This window comes from Durio zibethinus, chromosome 11 (assembly GCF_047325235.1).
Source record: "Durio zibethinus cultivar Kanyao isolate XHJ-2024 chromosome 11, ASM4732523v1, whole genome shotgun sequence".
NCBI lineage: Eukaryota > Viridiplantae > Streptophyta > Magnoliopsida > Malvales > Malvaceae > Durio > Durio zibethinus.
The window spans coordinates 21,740,427-21,760,673 of NC_143172.1; the positions used below are offsets into that span (position 1 = coordinate 21,740,427).

Sequence of the window (20,247 nt, forward strand, 5' to 3'; positions counted from 1 at the left end):
CAAAAAAAAAAAAAAAGAAAAAAAAAAGAGAAAAGAAGATAAACAAAAAGAGAAAAAGGAAAAGAAGAAAAAATCTTTGATTGCAACATCATAGAAATTTTTCAATAAACTTATAAAAAGATTACGAAAAAAATTAGAAAGTTCAAATAAAGTAATAATGGTTAGAAAAATCCCCGACCCAAAAAAAAAAAATGATACCAAACACAAAAAAACTTTTCTTTAAACTTGGTTTTTATGAAAAATAGCTCTTTAAAATTGAGCAACTTTATTTGAGATGATAAATGGCTATCTTTTATCATCCTTTCATGAATATAAAAATTTTTTCCTTGCTACCTTTTTTAAGTCTAATAAGATTTCTTTCATAATGAACTTTAATCAAGGATCATTCTCTACACTAGAGGGCAAAAATGTTGCATCTAAGGGTTAAGTGTGGCAAAGTCCAAAGAAAAGATCTTATATGTTAAAGGCAAATATCCGATAAAAGGTTTTTAAAATTTTAAATTCACTCAAAAGAAAAGAAAAAAAAGTGAAAAAAAAGAGAAAATAAGAAAATGAAAAGAATAAGGAAAGCAAAATAAAGAGAAAAAATGAAAAAGAATGAGAATGAAAAAAATAAAAAAATAAAGAAAAAATAAAGAAAAAAATAAAGAAAAAAAAGAATGAAAAATGAGGAAGAACAAATGAAAGGAAAAATGAAAAGGGGAAAGAAAAAGAAATGAATGATCGAGTGAAAAATATGGGAAAATAAAAGAAAAATGCCCAAAAATGAATTATTCAAAGAATGATCCTTGTTTAAATTCCTCTTAAACATTTATTTTGGGTTTATTAATTCTTTTTTCTAGAACTCTAAGCCTTGGCTTACGTTACATCTTAATAAAAATTCATATTGGATCAAACACGATTAATTAAAATTAAAAAGCTTCTCTTTAAAGAATGACAATAAAACTTAAGAACCTTGTTTGTCTCTATTTATTACCTAATTACCCATTTGGATCATCACCTAGTTTTGGATAAGTTTGAATTCTTGAGTGCATGATGCAATAATAAAAATATATATATATATATGAATGTAATTCTAGGGTGAAAACCCTACAAAATGGCAATTTAGAGCAAACTTAGATGGCCTTAAAGTCACTCTTGATGTTAAGATAAGATGCCAACCAAATGCAACCTGTACTTTTCAAAAATCCAAAGATAGCGAGACCCTAAAAGCTTGAAATGCATAAAAAATAATTGTTTTTGAAAATTTGAACCTTTTTTCCTTTTCACTAAATGACTTTTCAAAATTTTGTGCCATTCATAGTTAGTCTTACCGTCTATATAAATTCCACATTTGGATACTTAAAAAAGTGTTGAAATGTTTGATTTTCAAGGGATTCATATTTTAGACAAACTTATATCTCATTTATGAGCTTACGTGAAAAAGTATAAACCCTTTTTTACCTCATTGAGGTAGTGAATCTTTTTTTAGTTAACTAAAATCTCCATGTAATCTATTTGAAAAGAAAATTGTCATCTCTTTCATTTCTAATAGGGAACACCAATTCTCATAAAACTCCCAAAGCCACATTTGTTTAGATATTTCATTTTCTTTGACTAAGGAATTTAATTATATAAGATAAATTTTGTTAACCATTGTTGAAAATTTATGAATAACTAGTTACATTTTTTGTGAAAAAAAAAAAAGAAATCATGTTTAAAAAAATTATTGAATTGTGAGAATTTTTTGATTAGTTTTGATTCAAGAAATAAAAATAATTTTTATTAAAGGATTAATGTTATTAAAAATGAAAGAGAAAGGAAATAATGTTTTTGGGAATGGTGGGGTGTCTTCTTGTTTTCACAATCAAGTCCAAAACACATATTACATGTTGCATATTACGTGTTCAAAAAGAAAATGGAAAGAAAACATGTTGAAAGGAAAATAAAAAAAAACCTATTGGAAAAGTAAAGAACTAGAAATTGGTAAATAGACCATAAGGAAGATAGGTGAAGGCATAAAGAAAAAAACATGAGAAAATGGAAATGATACCCTTTCATGAGGAAGTTGGAAAGCTAATTTAATGAGTAAAGAGAAGCTAGCAGAAATAAAATTTTAAAAAAAATTTTAAAAAAAGATCTTTGCATGTGCATCATCATGTTTGCATTTACATTATGAAAAAAGGTATTTATACTTGTATCATTACAATACATCTGTATAGCTAGAATAGAAATTTGCATTTGTATGGAACATTTGGATCAAGAAAAAGATATTTACATTTGCATCTAAAATGAGACATTTAAATATTCGCATATATCATTCATTGGCATTTTTGCTTGAAGTAAAGTTTGTTTCCACTTGATCATTTCAATAGTCTTTTACATCATGGTTATGTTTGCCAAATTTTGGGTAATAAAGCAAGAAAGAGAAAAATTATTCTTTTGAAATTAAAAACACTCAAGAAATGGTGAGGAACACTTCTTAAAGATAGAAATATTGGGCATTTTTAAATCTAAAAAATAAGATGTTTTTGTAACAAAGAATGACAAACTTTTAAATCAAAAAATGGAAATTTTGAAGTAAAAAGATTTCAAACTCTAAAGAAAATAAAGATTAAGAGAATAAGTACATGATTTTCAAGACCTTCAAGCAAAATTTTAAATCTTTAAAAGATATCAAAAGACTTCAAAGCAAAATATTAAATTTCTAAATGATGTTCTAAGACCTCTAGGCCAAATTTTAAATTTTTAAATAATTTCCAAGATCTTCAACCAAAATTTTAGATTTTTGAATGATTTTCAAAGACCTCTAAGGCAAACCTTAAAATTTTAAACTATTTTCAAAGACCTCTGAACAAAATCTCTAATTTCTAAATGATTTTCATGACTTATGGGTCAAATCTTAAATCTTTGAATGATCTCCAATACCTTAGGGCAAAACTTTAAAGTTTTAAATGACTTACTAAGACCTTCGGGCAAAACTTTAAAATTTTGAATGACTTTCCAAAACCTTTGAGCAAATATTTAAACAATTCATAAGTTTTTAGGCAGAATGTTTTAAATTCTTAAAGTTTCAAGGCCTCTTTTTAGAGGTGTGTTCATAGATGTCAAGATTTGTGAAATATTCAAGTGTAATCTCTAAGTTCACTGAATAAGATTCGTAAGTTTTTATCAATTGAATTTGTTTTAGTTTTGAGATTTATAAGATTTTCGAGCATGATCTTTTATTTTATTTTTAAAAATTATTAAGTTTTTGTTTAAAAGAGTTTTTAAATTTATTTTCAAATGGTCAAGTTTAATAATTTAAAAAATAAAAAAAAAACAAAAAAAAGTAAAAAAAACAAAGAAAATCCATAAAACAAAAACAAAATAAAACAAAACCCAAAAAAAAAAAAAACACAAAAGAAACTTTTGAAAAACTTTGAATCTTTAATCTAGGCAATATTATTATCTATATCTTTACCCTATCTTGATTCTCAATAATGTACAACGAGGGATAGTTATAAATAACCAATTTTATCCAGGTCAATTAAAGTTTATTCAATTTTTACATTTAATTTGAACATTTTGATTTAGGCCAATTTAAGCATTTTAATTAGATTGACTCATTCGGGCTTATCTTGGATTAATTGCTTTTGAATCATTTTATATATGTTATATCCAATTCAATTCTATTGGGGTTATATGGACTTAAAAGCTTGAAGTCAAAATTCAAAAAGTCCAAATTTGATTATGAAAGCTTAAATTATATTTTAAAGCCCAAATTTAGCCCAAAACACTTTTTAAAATCCAAATATGTTATTAATGGCTCAAATGCAATTAATTTAAAACTCATTTTTAAGTCAAAGCCCAGATTCAATTTTGATTAATCAAAAAATTTTAAAAAATAAAAATCTTAAAAAATAATAATAAACATTTAAAGACATAAAACAACAAAAAGTGCCTGGTAGCAGCTGTCAATTTTGGCCATAACAGTCCACAAAGCTATAACCATTACCTTGCAAAATAGACCTTATTATTAGCTTACATGTCACAACAAAAACAATTCATACACTTAAGAAGGAAGAAAAATTGGCATGAGAAAAAAAGGAAAAAAAAATTCTTTGAAGTGTAACTCCCATTCAACACCATCCCAAAACCCACCATCAATCCTACCTCCCTAACAGCCATCACCTTTTACCTACAAAGAACGGCTCACATGTCTTGTTTAGCCATTACCTTAAACCCCTTTGGTTACATAAGCCTCAAATCCTAACAATCCCATTCATAGCACCAAACGACCTCTGCTCCGCTCAGATCGACCACTTTTCACTGGCTACCATATCTTCGACTGACCCCATCTCCTACAATCTTCAATAGAATCGATCCTTGAAACAAAACAGTTCCCCTTATCTCAGCTAGTCCATGCCACCCAATCCACCACAACCTAATCTTGTTTAACCCATCCACTATGCCTACTTGACCAAAACACCCTAAAATCACAACCTCCACCAACATCAACCCCATTTTTGCCAATTCACTGAACCAAAAACTAGCAATTTGCAACCTCAAGCAAGAGCTAAAATCCAGTCCTAGCTAAAGCAAAAACCACATTGCCTAAAATCTCATTCCCAATTGAGCTCACCTCTCACCAAAGCTTCATTTTTAATAACCTTATACCTTAATAACCAACTCACAAAACAAACAAACAAACAAAATCACATTAGATTCATCCCCATTGTAAAAAAAAAAACCACAATAAAATGAAAAAATCAAAATTTTTAACCTCAAATCCAAACAAAAAGAATCTTTTATTTTCTTTTTAAATCATACCAAAAAAATCAAAACAACCATAGTCCTCACGTGAGGAACCCAATGCCATAAAAAAAAAGGGAAGAAGTGGTGATAAGAATAGTGGCATAAGCGAGCTTATGAAAGCGAAGAGATTTTTAACTAATCGACAATGGTAAAAAGGTAGATCTAAGGGATAAAAAGAACATATCTCGATCTTGGCCAAATTAGATGGTATGAAAGAAGTATTCGATGGTTTGAAGTTTTGAACTTGGATTTCATATCTAGGAGTTTTTGTTGGATTTCAAGCAAAACTACAAAAACAAAAAGAGGGGAGTAGGAGGAGCTTCGAGATAAATTTTGGAGTTAAATCAACATCTTAAAATTGACCAGTGATGGCAACGATAATTGGCATGGTGGTTAGTAATGGATGGTTGATTTTCTTTTTAGAGCTTTGGGGCTTTTTTTTTTTTTTTTATGAAAAGAGGAAATGAAGTAAAAAAATACTTATGGTTTTATAGTTTAAAAAAAAAAAAAAGAACTCGACGGGTCAACCCAATTTGTGACCAAGATCTAGCTTGCGACTAAATAGCTTAGCCTCAAATCGACCTAAATCTACGACCTAGTCCAATGTCTAGCCTAAGGTTCCACTTCATTGTGGCCCATCATAGTGTCTAGCCTAGTTCATTTTGGGTCATCTTCATCCAAGATTTGGTATATTTCTTTGTCTTTTATTTATATTTGTGCCTAATATTATTGACTCATGTCAAAAATATATTTGTTTTATGTAAAAAAAGTTGCATATTTTATGATAAATAAAGATTATAAGGATAAATATCTGTGAATGAATTTGTTATTATAAGATAACAATAAATAATAATAATGAAAATATATGATGTTGGGATTCCGAAAAGTTCGAGTAGTAATTCTCGAGAATTTCTTAGGTGAAAAAAAATTCTTAAAATTATTAAAGTATTAGAATATTTAAAAACTCTTTTAAATATAAAGATTTTTTATTTTTTCTTTAATTTGAATAATTTTCTTTAAAGAGATAAAAATATAAAATATTCATAAAAATATGCATCTTTTAGGAAGTAAGGTTATTTATAGATAATTATATTATTACATAACTTTTAAATATTAATTATTAAAGAAAATGTAAAATTTTTTATGATGAGATATTAAAGAATTTTGAGTAGTAATTTTTTAAAAATCTCTAAGTGAGAATATTTCTCTAAAATACTATCAAAGTACTCGGGTATTTAGAACCATATTCAATATAAAAAGATTTTCATTAAGAAATAAAAAATAATAAAATTTTTTTAAAAATAAATAAAATAAAAATAATGAAAATGAAGGAAATTAAAATTTTGTTCTATGATGAGATTTTAGGTAATTCGAGTAGTGATATTTAATAAATCTCTAGATGAAAAAATATTCTTTTAATATTACCAACGTATTGGAGTATTTATAAAAAAATTTCATTACAATAAAAATTTTCTTTTTCTTCTTCTTCTTCTTCTAATAATAATAATAATAATAATAGTGAAAATAAAAAAGGAAATAAATAAACAAAATTTTCTTGAAAAATGAATAAGTAACATATGTTCACTAATATTTCATTATTTGCATTATATGCATATCATTAATTTTTGAAAAGTAAACATGAACTTTAGATAATGAGATATTAAAAAATTTTGAATAGTGATTTTTTAAAAATCTATAGTGAGAATATTTTCTAAAATGCTACTAAAGTAGCATTTAGAAATACATTTAATACAAAAAGGTTTTCATTTATTTATTTTTTAAATTAAAAAATTAATAAGAAATGAAAAAATGAGTTTTTTTAAAAGAATAAAATTATAATAATGTATGAATATTATTTGCATAAATTCATTTAGAAAAGTAAACACAAGCCTCCGAGTATGGGATTGTAAGGTAATCTGAGTAATAATACTTGAGAATCCTTAAGTGAAAAAAATTCTTTTAATGTTACCAACGTACTAAGAAATTTTAAGAATTATTTCAATAATAAGGTTCTAGTTTATTTTTCTCAAATAAAATAGAATAAAAAACAAAATTATTACAAATAAAGGAAGTTAAGGAAATTACTATTAAATATCAAAATAAATACTTTTTTATCAAAATTAAATGATAACAAATAGTTAATTAATACTATTTTTAAAATGGGTGGGGTGCTAATCCTTCCTCACATATAACCATATTCTCAAATTTGATTTTATTTTTTCATAGACCCAACAATTATATTTTTAATAAATTTTAATTAATTTTAAGATTTTATTAAAAATATCGATTTCAATAAGTTACCAATCACACTTAACTAAAAAGATTAGTGATGACTCTTTTTTTTTAAAATTCGTCTAACCGCTTTAAAACCATTATGAAAAATACAAAAAAAAACTAAAAAAAAAAAATTTGAATCCTTTAAACTTCCTTTTTCCTTTTTTTAAATTGAAAATTTTGAAATCTCCTTTAACAAGCCTAAATCTAAATTCAAAGTAAATTATGTCACCATCCAGAAACAACTCAGGCCATCATCAACTACACATTTTAAAATCACCGAAAACTTCATATTATCCTTTATTGTTAATAAATGTCTAGAACCCCCAAATTTCTCAAATCTAAAAATTTCTAACTAAAAGAACTAAAACCTTCCAACCCCTTTCTTTTGTGTATTTTGTTGTTGAATATTTTTGTTGATTGCTAGTGATGTGTAAATTGCTTATGATTGAGGCTTGTTTATATAGAGATTTAGGACCATCAAAGCTATGATCTCTTTTAGTGTGAAGAGATTCGAGAAATCGTAGATCTAATTTTGATTTCTTTTTTTTTTTTCACTAAAATTTTCAAAATTAAAATTGATTTTGATTTGATTTTTTTATTCTCAAGTTTTTCCTAAATCAATTAAATTCTCTTTTAAAAAAGTTTTTATTTCAATTCTCATATGATTTTTTTAATTTTTATTAAAACAAATATTAGAAAAGATATAATAAAAAAAGAAATAAAAATAAATATACAAACCAAATTTTATCAAATCTAGATCCAATTTGAAATGGAAATGACCAAATGGGCAAATATATATTCAACGATCCAAAACAACTCTTAAAAACCCATTTAACCAAAAACAAATCTTGAATTTCAATTACCTAATCTCTAGATTCGATTAATAAATTTAAAATATTCAAAAATTTTCAAATAAAATAAGATGTCTATAATTAGATGTTTCAGACTTATATATTTATTATATATTTAGCTTTCATTTGAACTTATAAGATAGATTTAAAAATAATAGACAATATTTAAATATAAAATTATTATATGATTTATTATTTTTATATAAATGTTTATTAATTTTTAAAATTTTAATTTCTTTATTATATTTTTTTATTTAAAAAAAATAATTTAATTATAATATTCAAAATTAAAATATATTTATAATTTATAAATTTTAAAATTATTAAAATTTATTTAAATTCGTTTTGATTAGAATTGAATCAAATTTTAAATAATTTAAATTCAAAATAATATATATTCAAAATAGTAAGAATCCAAATTTACCATACCTAGAAATATCTAAATTTAAAATGATTAAAATTCGAAAGGCCGGATATGAATCTATCCAACCGTGTCAGTTTGGCACCTCTGTGATAAGTGCGTGCAAAGCAGGCGAGAGGGTACTATTTGTAGCTTGCACTAGTGCCGAGGGCATCGAAGAAAAGGACAGATCTTCTATCCCAGAGACGCATAGAAAAAAAAAAAAAAAAACGAAGAAATCTTTATCATCAAGTCCAATGGCGAAAAAGAAACAAGGATTGGGTTGGATGGAATGGTTGAGAGGATGGATGTACGTGATTCACGAAATGCTTTTCCAGAGGATAATGGCGAGTCACCTGCAGAACCCATTGCCATTGCCGCCCGTGAACGACCTCACCTGCGTTGTGACAGGCTCCACCAGCGGCATCGGGAGGGAAATGGCGAGGCAATTGGCTGAAGCAGGGGCGCATGTTGTAATGGCAGTAAGAAATCCAAAGGCAGCTCATGACTTGATTAATCAATGGTCTGCCTCTTGGCACGGGCTCCCTTTGAACATTGAGGTCATGGAACTTGATCTTCTCTCCTTGGATTCTGTCGTCACTTTTGCTAATGCCTGGAATGCTCGTCTTGGACCATTGCATGTTCTCATTAATAATGCCGGAATTTTTTCTATTGGAGGTTCGCCTTTTTATGGATTTTATTTATTTATTTTAAGCTTTTTTTTTTAACCTAAAATGGAAATTTATATCTCAATTTTACCATATGCAGAACCCCAAAAGTTTTCAAAAGATGGGTATGAGGAGCACATGCAAGTGAATCATCTGGCTCCAGCACTGCTTTCGATATTGCTTTTGCCATCCCTTATTAGAGGATCTCCTAGTCGAATCATTAATGTCAATTCTGTTGTAAGTTTCCTTCACTTGAAATCAGCTTTTGCGTGTGTGCCTGATAATTGAAGTCTATTAAAGAAATTTAAGCTAAAGCAAAGGCTGTTATCACTTCCATCTGAATGCATATTGATTTGGCATATTAACTCTTTTTTTCTTTTTTGCCTCTGGTGCCAGTTTTGTGCTTGATTAAAAATGAAGCACTTGCATAATTGCTTTTTTGCTTCAGAATGTGGATAGTTTGCATTACTATTCTTAATCTTACCTTAGTTGAGGCAGGATGAGCTGAAAAAATAAAATAGAGAAAATTCCAGAAAAGGGTCTTGCTGATCCTACAAGAAAAGATTTCTCCCCCGACCCCTTTCAACAGATTATGATAAAAAGTAAATATTGCTTTTGGCCCACCAAAAATTACAACTTCCCCCCTTCAACAGATTATGTTAAATTTTATAGTTTGTTAAACCTAATTAGGTATCAATTTGATTTTTCTTTTATCTTTGTAATGCTGCTTATTAGGCTTGATCTTAGTCCTTAAAGTAAGATCTAACTTAATCAAACAATCATTTTGACACTTAACCATTATGTCAAACAAGTTTTTCTATACTGATAAAATACAATAAAGAAAATTTAATTTCTTTATTTTGCACACAATATCATTTATTCATGTAACTTTATAATTACTTTCAACTTTTATTTTGAATCACCTTATCCAGTCCTCTATTTTTGTAATAGGAATTATGGTGTCCGCAATTTCAACATTTTTTACTGAAAAAACTTTCTTTTTTTTTTTTATGCAATCACAGTGCTATTTCATTTGAATATCATATTATCAAAAGAGGTTCTTATTATTTTTATTCTGGGCCCCCAAGACACAAATCCTAGCTTTGCCCCTGGGCACATTGCTCTTGAATCCTTGTGTGCTACCCTTACTAGAGTTGTACTCCCTAGAAGAGGAAAGATGATGAGACAGGTGGCATTCTGCTGCACTGTTGTCTTGCTACTAACCATTGCTTTCTCGTATTACTTTGTTTGGATTCTCCTCTGCTGGTGAAAAATCTTGGTTGTTATGTTGGCTTGCTGGAATGGGTATATGGGAGATGGTGAATAAGTGAAATAGTAGTCTGGGGGAACTCACGAAACTTTTCAGCAATGTCTTAATTGCCATTGGTATGAAAAGAACATTAAAGATGAATCCTTTCAAGGGTCTGTAGTTAAATGTACAGTTGCTAAGATTCAATTTGTACCTTTTGTTTCAGTGACTATTTTATTTTGCTGAGCATTATGTTTGTGAGATTGCTTTTTGTTTTGGTGATTGCTTGATTTGTCTTCCAATTGAAGTTAAGATTTTCTATGTCATTTCCTTTGCTTTTATTTCATGTGCAGTTTTCTTCTATGCTTTCATTGTATGGTAGAGTCCCCTACACTAATTAAAACCACTAATTCTTGTCGTCATAGTCATCATAATTATTGTTATTATTGTTTCTGAAAATGCAAATAGTTATTGTTGCATGATGCATTGCTATTTGTCTATATCTTACACATGTTATTCCTTTCCATTTCTCTTTTATGCTTGGCAATTTGATTTTCCCTTCTGTAGATGCATTATGTTGGCTTCGTTGATACAGAAGACATGAATGCTGTTTCTGGGAAAAGAAAATACTCAAGCCTGTTGGGATATACTAGCAGCAAGCTGGCTCAGGTATAACCAAAAGCTGTTTCAATTCTTTTCAACAGTCAGCAGGCTTTAAATTTCCTTGATTTATGGTTCTTACATCACATTGTTGGCTCCCTTGTGGATACAGAATAGGCAGCTTCTGTGTAAAAACATACTTGGGTTACAAGGGACATTTTAATCATCAAGCTAACTCCTTTCCTTCATTGCTTAGCAGGTTTTAAGTGTACTTATAATTTACTGCTCTGCCTCCGAATAATAAAATGTCTAAAGTTCTACATTGCTAAAACTTAAGTTGCATAACAAAGAGTAAAGACATAGGTCTTCAATGACTGACTTGTCATGCATGATCTTGTTCCCTGCCTTAATTTTGATCTTTTCCATGTTTTTAGTTCACTAGCCCTTGAGCCAATGATAGGTAATCCTCTCTCTTTCCGTAAGTCTCATGCATCTTCTCACAAGTTGAATTTGAAACCTCCAAATTAAATGTTTCAATAGCCAACCATTGGGATTTTCCCTTGGGGACAAAATAATTACAATTAGAGCCATAACGATCCAAGCTGAGTATCACTTTGTTCATACTTGGCTCTTCTAAATTTAAAAACATAAACAAGCTCAACCCAAACTTAAAAAACTTTGTTGGACTAGGTTCGATTGAGTTAACTGAACATTTGTTCAATTGAGTTAACTCAACCCAAACATGAGCTCATACTGAGCTATAAATTTTTTTTTTTTGTTTGGTTTGGTACAAGGGAGGCCGACGCCTAAGAGGGAATAGGGAAGGGGACTTTGCAAGTGTTGGGGATCAAACCCCAACCTTGCATGAATCCACCTCCTAATGTAGGTGGGTGAACCATTTGGGTAAGCCCTAGGTTCATGCTGAACTCTCAATTGAAGCCACCATAGCAAAATACTCTTAACTTATAAACAGATTCCTTTAATATCATTGCCCAAAGATGGCCACTAACAAATAATGTGGGTCGTATGTGTGGGCCCATTATGATTCTCTAGGAAAAAGATGAGTGCTTAAAGCCTAAATTATGGATTTTTATAGGCAACATACTTTCCTTCTTCACATTAAAGTTAAAATTTAATAACTTGATAATAACTTGACAATGACAAAACAAGTTCTTATCAAGCTTTTATAGTGAGCACCTTTTCCAGCATGTTCATAAACATAAACGAGCCGAGTTTACCTATGTTTGTACTTGGTTCGTTTATTAATCAAGCCTAAAAATTTTTTTGAACTCATTTGTTAAGCTTCATCAATGAATGTAAATAAGCCATAACTGATCATGTTCACAATCTGTTTAGTGAAGGTACTGGTTCGCTTGCACCCCTAATTACAATTTTATTCTTAACTTTAATTCAGCTTAAATTTAATTGGGAGATCACTTAGTTTAACAAAGCCAAGGAGTGGTAATCCTCTCCCATCCTATAAACCCCATCCATCCTCTCTTGAGTGAATTTGAGATCTCCTAATTAAATGTTTCAGTTGGGATGTCCCCATGGAGACAATATAATTGCAATTTTATATGTTACTTTAACTCTCTAATTTAAATATGGAGATCACTTAGTTTAACAAGTAAGTCGGTCTCTCTACTCAATGTGTCCTGTGGCTTTTTCATCTTGTTAACTTGGAGTAACTGATCATCTAGAAACAAAAAGCTGGACGGTCATCTAAGATGTGAAGTAAAATATATGACATTGTAGTTATGACACTGAGTTATGAAACTGGTGGCCTTTGGTTGCAGGTTATGTTTAGTAGTGTCCTCCACAAGCGGCTACCTGTTGAAGCTGGTGTTAACGTTGTGTGTGTATCGCCTGGAATTGTCCACACAAATGTTGTAAGTCTATTAGAGCATTTCAGTTTCTCCATTTATCCTTAGAAGGGTCTTTACGTGAATGTTTGTGTATTTCCATTTAATTGTCTTCGTCAACATAAAATATAACAATGAAAATTTTGAATGACTGGTGTGGTTACTGTTTCAGAAGATGTGTTAACTATTTTGCTGTTTTATAAGAAAGGATTTTGTGATTATAGGAGAAAAACATAGATCCACGCAAATACAATAATGTTCCTTTTGCATACGTGTAAAATATATGTATACAAATATGAAAGTCGAACTGCCTAAATATTCTTTCATATTCTTGAAATCTTATCAGTATTAGGATTTCTTAAAAAATTTTGTGAAGTTCTGTGCTGAACATTAAAAACCACACTTGTTGATCATGCCGAAGGCAAAGCTTCTTGAAGAAGGCCTAATAAGTTGATGCTCACACATGATATATGGGCACAAAAGGCTTTAAAACTGACGGTTTCATTATTTTCTTTATCAATATGTATATTCAGCTTTAATTGCCTTGCAAGTTATAGTGCATGGTGCCTATTCAAAGTGTAGATGCATGTCTAACTGTCATGTTTACAAATAGCCAAAGGTGAGAATATAGCCACTTGTTGGAGTTTCTTTCGGTCAAAGGACACGTTTTATTATATTTACTTATCAACATGCCATCCATGTAGACTACAGAAGAAGTTTCCAACATGGGTATATGTCATTTTGTACGAGTTTTCCTGTGATTTGGAGGATCAAAGTGTCAGTCACTGTGTTGGGGTAAAGTGAAGGGTGCATGCCATAACGTGCCATAAAAACCCCAATGAGAGTAGCATCTGCTTTTGGAAATATTGATTGAAGAGCTTCTCTCTGTTTTCTACATAGCATGGTCATTGTTAGTAACGTGACCCTTGTCAACTAGAATGTTTGACATGGAATTTTCTAGTCATATGCACTCAATTAGCAATTAGGCTTCAAGTATGAATGTGTTATCTCATGGTTCCTTAAGCACTGACATGCCCTATTTTTCTGACACAAGCCATTCTTTGAGAGGACATTTGTAAAGGCAGGAGGCTCTCCTGTCATTGTTTTGTGTAATAATAAAATTGAACAATTTATTATACAAAATTTTTTTTGGAACTACAGTAAATATTGTTTTAAAGTTATTTGGTAGTCTAAATTATTTGATGCATGTGGTTTCGTTCATTACAACCAATATTTTGTGGGCCATCAAATCTCACTCAGTTGTGGATTCTTATCTTCTCCTTAATCATCCTTATCTCGTGATTCACTCTGGCTTTATGTTTCTGTTATAAACAATAGCGAAGTTATATTGCTGTATTTTATTCCTGTGGCTCTGTTTAAATGCAGGCTCGGGATCTTCCGAGAATTGTTCAAGCTGCTTATCATCTAATACCCTATTTCATCTTTAGTCCTCAAGAGGGTAAGTTTTTTCAAATGTTAGTTCATTCGTGTTTTTTCAATTTTTTTCTATCAATGTCTTTGGCACATTGTTTTTGTGAAGCATCTCTATCATTGACATATATATAGCCATCATTTAAATAATTGTCACATCAAATTAATGTTTTTGGATTGTTGTTTTCTAAACTTTTTCTTAGAAATTAGAATTTTGTAAAACCTTTTTATATGCCAAATGCATCCTCAATCCGTGATGTAGATATATGACATACAACCATAAGAAACTAATTATCAATTGCCATAAGCCTGGGGATTAGTTCTTAATTTAGGGTTTAGGGTTAGTTCTCAGTTTTTTCTTATCTACACAGGCAAGCCTATACACCTCCTCGATCACAACTATCATCCAAAAGAAATCTACAGTAATCCAATCATAACATCAATTCAAGAGAAGATCAACCGAATCCACACGTATCTTGCACAAATTGAGAGGGAAACTCTTTCAACTTAAATTAATCATTTTATTTAGGTGAAATTATGTCAAAGGTCCCTGTATTTTGTCAAAATTTGAAATTTAGTCTTTTTTACTCTAACTCATATTAATTTCGTCCACATACTATTTTGACTTAATAATCTTAATTCAAACATTAACAATGTTGAGTTTTTTTTTTTAAATTGCTGACCTGGCTACTGACTTGCTAATGTGTCAGTTGACTTTATTGATGTGGCATATTGATTGGTTAATATTATTACTGGTGATAATGTGGATTAAAATGCATGCCACATGGCATTCATTTTAATCCAAGTTAGCTCTAACGACTTTATTTCTTTTCTTTTTTTTCTCTAAATATTTCTCTAAACATTAAATCTCTAAATATTATTAACTGAAAAAATTAAATAATTTTATAATTGAAAGAAAAAAATGAAATTAGACATAAACCCCCCAAATCATTACCAGCCAAATACTTACATTAATACCTTTAAAATAGTTTGAAAATGGAAAAAAAAAATCGAAACCTTAAATCCAAATCGAAATAAAGCAGCCATCTTCTCAATCCATGTGGACCAATTCTTTGCTGTACATCTCCACCCATGAAAATTGATACCCAAAGGCAGATTTTTGGATTCAAAAGAAGGTTCTTCCGAAGAAGAAAGACATTGTAAAGGAAGTTTGGGAAGTGGGTTTCCGAGGGAACTGAAAATGGGTTTGAGAAAATAGGTTATTCTTGAACAATGGTTTTGGTTTTGGCTAGTTGGTCAATCCACGAGCTCTTCTTAGTTCAACCATGGTTTTCTCTGATTCTTCCATAGTCGAATTTGGATTGAAAATTTGGGTGAAAATGGTGTGTATTAGGTGTTAGATGGATTTGGTTCATAAGGTCTCATCTCAAAGACTCAATTCTGATTTCCATGGGAAGCTTTTGAAAAAGGCCCAAGGTTTCAGATTTTTGAGTTTGGAAGGGTGTTTTTAGAGAAATGGCGCCTGCAATTTTCATTGGCACAATTCATTTTCGTTAATGCTTCTTAAATGGAAATACCTTTCAATTTGAGATTTTTTATTTGGGTTTTAGGTTTCGGAATGTTTTGGGGGTTTAGGATAAGAAAAGTTAACTGACACATTAGCAAGTCAAAAGCAATGCCAGTAATTCAGAGAAAATTTGACAGTGTTAATGATTGCACTAAGATTATTAAATTAAAATAGTATGAGAACTAAACTTGTATTAATTATAATAAAGAGATTAAATTTTAAATTTTGATAGATTACATGGACTTCATGCATAATTTGACCTTTTATTAATAATTTACGATTAATTGCTTTCTTTCTTTCTATTTTCCATCTTTATACTAAGCACTGGGGAAGAAAATCAACTTTCCTTCCTATCCATTTTTTCTTTTCTCACCTATTTACTCTCCCTTTATTTTCCTTTCTTCCTAGTTAAACACAAGGTTAAGGTAGCATTGGTACCATTTCCAAAATCACCACAACAATGTAATAGCTGTAGTGATCTAATTACTATGTTGGTGTTATTAGCTGTGATTTAAAATTATCATGATTGGTTAACAATTATTAATTATTAGAGATTAAGTATTTGATATAACTAAAATTCAAATATTGTTTTGTTTGAAGTATCAAAACAACCATATAGTAATAGTTAGAAAAATCAATAATTTCAATGTTGTTTAAAAATAACAATTTGTAAATATTAATAATTTTATTTATTTCATAAGGTATAAATAATTATTAAAATAAAAAATAAAAAAAAATATTTATTAATAGTTAAACTATCCATTACAATATAAATACGTTAAAGAAAAAAAATACTTGAATGAGAAAATGAACTAAATCAGTAAATCTATTAATGCTATGAGAAAACAAAAAATATATATATTATGTTATTTATGTAAAATATTAAAAAAAAAAAGTAAAGAGAAGGTGCATAATTTATTTTAATTTTGGTGCAATGAATATTATTTTGAAAAGGAAAAAACTTATTATATAGAAAAATAATTACAATTATGGGAAGAAGCAAGATTTTTATTCCCACTTTAAAAAAGGACTATTAACTATAGTTAAATTTATTAGCAAGACAATTACACCATGGTTTTCTTCTTTCCTTAAGAGTAAAGAACACCATTTAGGTACTGTGATACTGTCCAATTTCAGGCAATGAAGGTTGCCTGATGGAATTAGAAACACAAAAGTTGGGTACCATCAAACTCGATAAATAAGATCATCTTTGTACATGACTTCCTATAAATACTATATTGCCCCCAGCCTTTTAGAATAAGACACTTCCAAATGTAGTGAAAAAATTTGATCAAATGTTTCCCATCATCTTCCACCCGCGCATAAAAAGTGTGGATGCGGCTAAAAGTAGCATCTGCCATTTTATCTGCTCCTTTAAATATTGAATCTTCTAAAAGACTTTACAAATTTCCCAATGCGCCGTGGTGGATGTTCTCGAGATTTGTTTCAAGTAGAACAACCACAGTCTTCTAATCTAGAAATGTGGTCATGTGCACAAGCCTTCTACTTCTAATTTAGAAAGCAGAAGAAAACTGAACTGACCAGATTTCTAGACTGAATCTTTGAGGCTTTCGCTTCCAACCTGACACCATGTTTCAAGAGTTTATGCTTCCTTGAGTTTAACTTGTTGACACAAACATATTTACTATAAATGAATAATAATTTTCTTTGCATTGCTGCTTCATAACATTGTGACCCTCATTAGTTTAGACTAGGGTGTCATTTTGAGTGAAATTTGCAATGTTCTATGTTAAAAATGAGTAAAAAAATTGTCAAAATAGATGGTTGGAATGCAATGGTTAAATCAATAACATAAAGAACTAATTAAAAATAATATCAATACACAATTTAATTAATCATTGTTCGATGTTAAAAATTGTCATAATTTCTTATTAAATGCCTATATTAATTATAAGGTCAAACTTGTTCAAATTATTTAAAATTTTGTATTCCCAATTTATTTAAGATTTATCATGAACTTTGTGGAAGTAATTTTCATTTAGATCTTGCTGTCTGATGAAAAGAAAATCGCATTCTGAAAACAAATTACACAAATAAAGAAACTTTAAGGATAAGGGGAATTGGGAGCTAATTTTTCTGGTCATTCAATATCAATGCAGGTTCTAGGAGTGCTCTTTTCTCAGCAACAGATCCCCAGATACCAGAGTACTGTGAGTTATTGAAAGCAGATGAATGGCCTGTTTGTGCATTCATTTCTCAAGATTGTCATCCTACAAATCCTTCTGAAGAAGCACACAATGTCAATACATCGTTTGAAGTGTGGGAGAAGACACTGGAGATGATTGGCCTTCCTACGGATGCTGTGGAGAGACTTATAGAAGGTAATGAAGTCAGATGTCGATATGGGACTCAATATGACTAGTTTTCACAGCAAAATACATTCGCTATGTATCTTGAAGTTTATTCTGAACGTCCATTCTAAAAGATGAATAGAAGCACCTTTGTTGTATAATGATGGCCATTCTATTCGTTGCTGAAAGCGGAGTTCTTGTTGTGTAGTGATGGCCATTCTATTTGTAGCTGAAAGGGGAGAGCTTTTATCATTAGGTGGCATTTTCTTATACTATTATTATTGTTGCTATCATCCTTCTGGGGTATGCGCCGCTAACGTCTACAATAGACGGTGGACTGTTTCAGGATTATCTGAAGCTACGTGCGATTCAATTGCACCTTGGATGTAACATTTTACAGCACGTTTTTCTCCTAATGGACTAATTTATAAATGTGGACAAGTGAAGAAATCTCTAGCTTTTCTAAATCAAAATTCTGCTCTTGCTAATAGGAGAAATTTTTTTCTCCAATATGAAAAAATGTTACTTGTGCATTGAAATTTCATTTAATTAGATAATTGAAGACTTTTCTAATGATAAATTGTTTATTGTCCTGTTGGATATAAGACATAATTTAAGTAGATCATTATACAATTAATTACTAACTGGTTAATTTTTAGATTAATTGAATATATTATTTAGCAATCGAAGATAAATATATTTGGTTTGGTTAATTAAAATTCAAAGTGTTATGGTTTAAGCTTATCAAAATTTATCTATAAATCAAATTTGAATACTTTAAAGATAAATTCAAATTTTAACCAATCAAATTTCAAAAATTCATGGGTCACTCAATTAATTTCACCCGATCTTTTATCTTCAATTAATAAAATAATTTAGAGATAAAATTAAAGAAGTCAAGTTCTTTTAGAACTTTCTATCATCTAGGAGTTTGACATTATAAATATGATATTATTCTATATTATTTTACATAATTCGTTGTCATAGCATATAGATCTAAAAATTTATAGTTAGACTTAACAAAAAGAGTCATCACCAATATTTTTTATCTAAGTGTAATTGATCACCTAAGAAATCTATTCTTTTGAAGAGCTCCTAAATGTGATTAAAGATCCTTAAAAGAATAAGTTGGGGTTTACAAATCAGAACAGGATTTGGGAGTTTGGTTATATATGAAGAAAGTTATAGCACCCCCACATGCCCACCTGAAAGATGGTACCATATTATTTTAAATTTATCATAGGATCTTGGTTCTAATGGTTTTAAGTTTTTATGTTAAATATTAAAAATAATTTTTAAGACTCTCCATCAATTTGATAGAATTCTTAAAAATATTTTTTCACCTCAGAAGTATTCAAGAATCTCATTTATTTTCTTGAAGAAGCTCCGTCGTCAAAAAAATATTTAATTATTTTTTTATTTTTAATTAAAAATATATTTAATTATTCTACGATTTGAGCTAAATTAAAAATATTTTCTCTTTTGAATTTCTAAATTCTCTACTATTTAGGCATATTTAGAAAAAAAATTTTAAATAAAATAATATGATAATTATTTTTCTTAAAATTTTATTTAAATTCTTCCACCATTTGTAACAAATTTAAAGAAATTTCTCATATAAAAATTTTTTAGGAATTTACCATTTGAAATTTCTAAAAATCTCATCATTAGATAATTATCGAATATTTTCAACCAAATTTGGAAAGGAATACAATTATTTTGTTGGAATTTCATCTAAATTATTCTACCATTTGGAACAAATTTAGAGAAATTTCTCACCTAGAGATTTTTTAAGAAATTTACCATTTGAAATTTTTAAAAAATTTGTATTTAATTCCAAAATTTTGTTAAATTTTTTTATTTTGTTTTGTTAAATTTTATTTTTTTTGTTTGAAAATAAATATTAATTATTGTTATTGAAATTTTATCTAAATCATTCTATAATTTGAGACAAATTTAGAGAAAATTTCTCACCTAGGAATTTTATAAAAATTTACCATTTGAAAATTTTAAAATTTTATCACTGGATAATTATTATTTATTCTCGAATTTTTTTTTTATTTTTTCTCAAATTTAATCATACAAAAGTACTAAAAAAATAAATATATAAATAAAATATTGAATAAAATATTAAAAATATCAAAAAAATAGAAATGACTCGGTGTGGCTCGACTGAAAAGTTCGTTTTGGGACACGGTTCGACAGAGTGGGTTACGCTCAGGTCGGGTCAATCCGAATAAAAACATGTGGATCCTGAAAGTTTCTTAAGGCTAAAACGACATCATTTTTGACC

At 29.0% G+C, this 20,247-nt stretch overlaps 1 protein-coding gene across 1 annotated transcript; it reads left to right on the forward strand.

Annotated features, from left to right (window-relative positions):
• The first annotated feature begins 8,393 nt into the window (after window positions 1-8,393).
• Window positions 8,394-18,404, forward strand: LOC111289876 (dehydrogenase/reductase SDR family member FEY-like). The gene is made up of 6 exons (XM_022881230.2): window positions 8,394-8,982; window positions 9,073-9,209; window positions 10,789-10,890; window positions 12,618-12,710; window positions 14,070-14,142; window positions 17,763-18,404. Exons 1-6 carry the CDS (start codon window positions 8,562-8,564, stop codon window positions 18,023-18,025), a joined length of 1,089 nt encoding a protein of 362 aa, XP_022736965.2. The 5' UTR covers window positions 8,394-8,561; the 3' UTR covers window positions 18,026-18,404.
• Window positions 18,405-20,247: the final 1,843 nt, after the last annotated feature.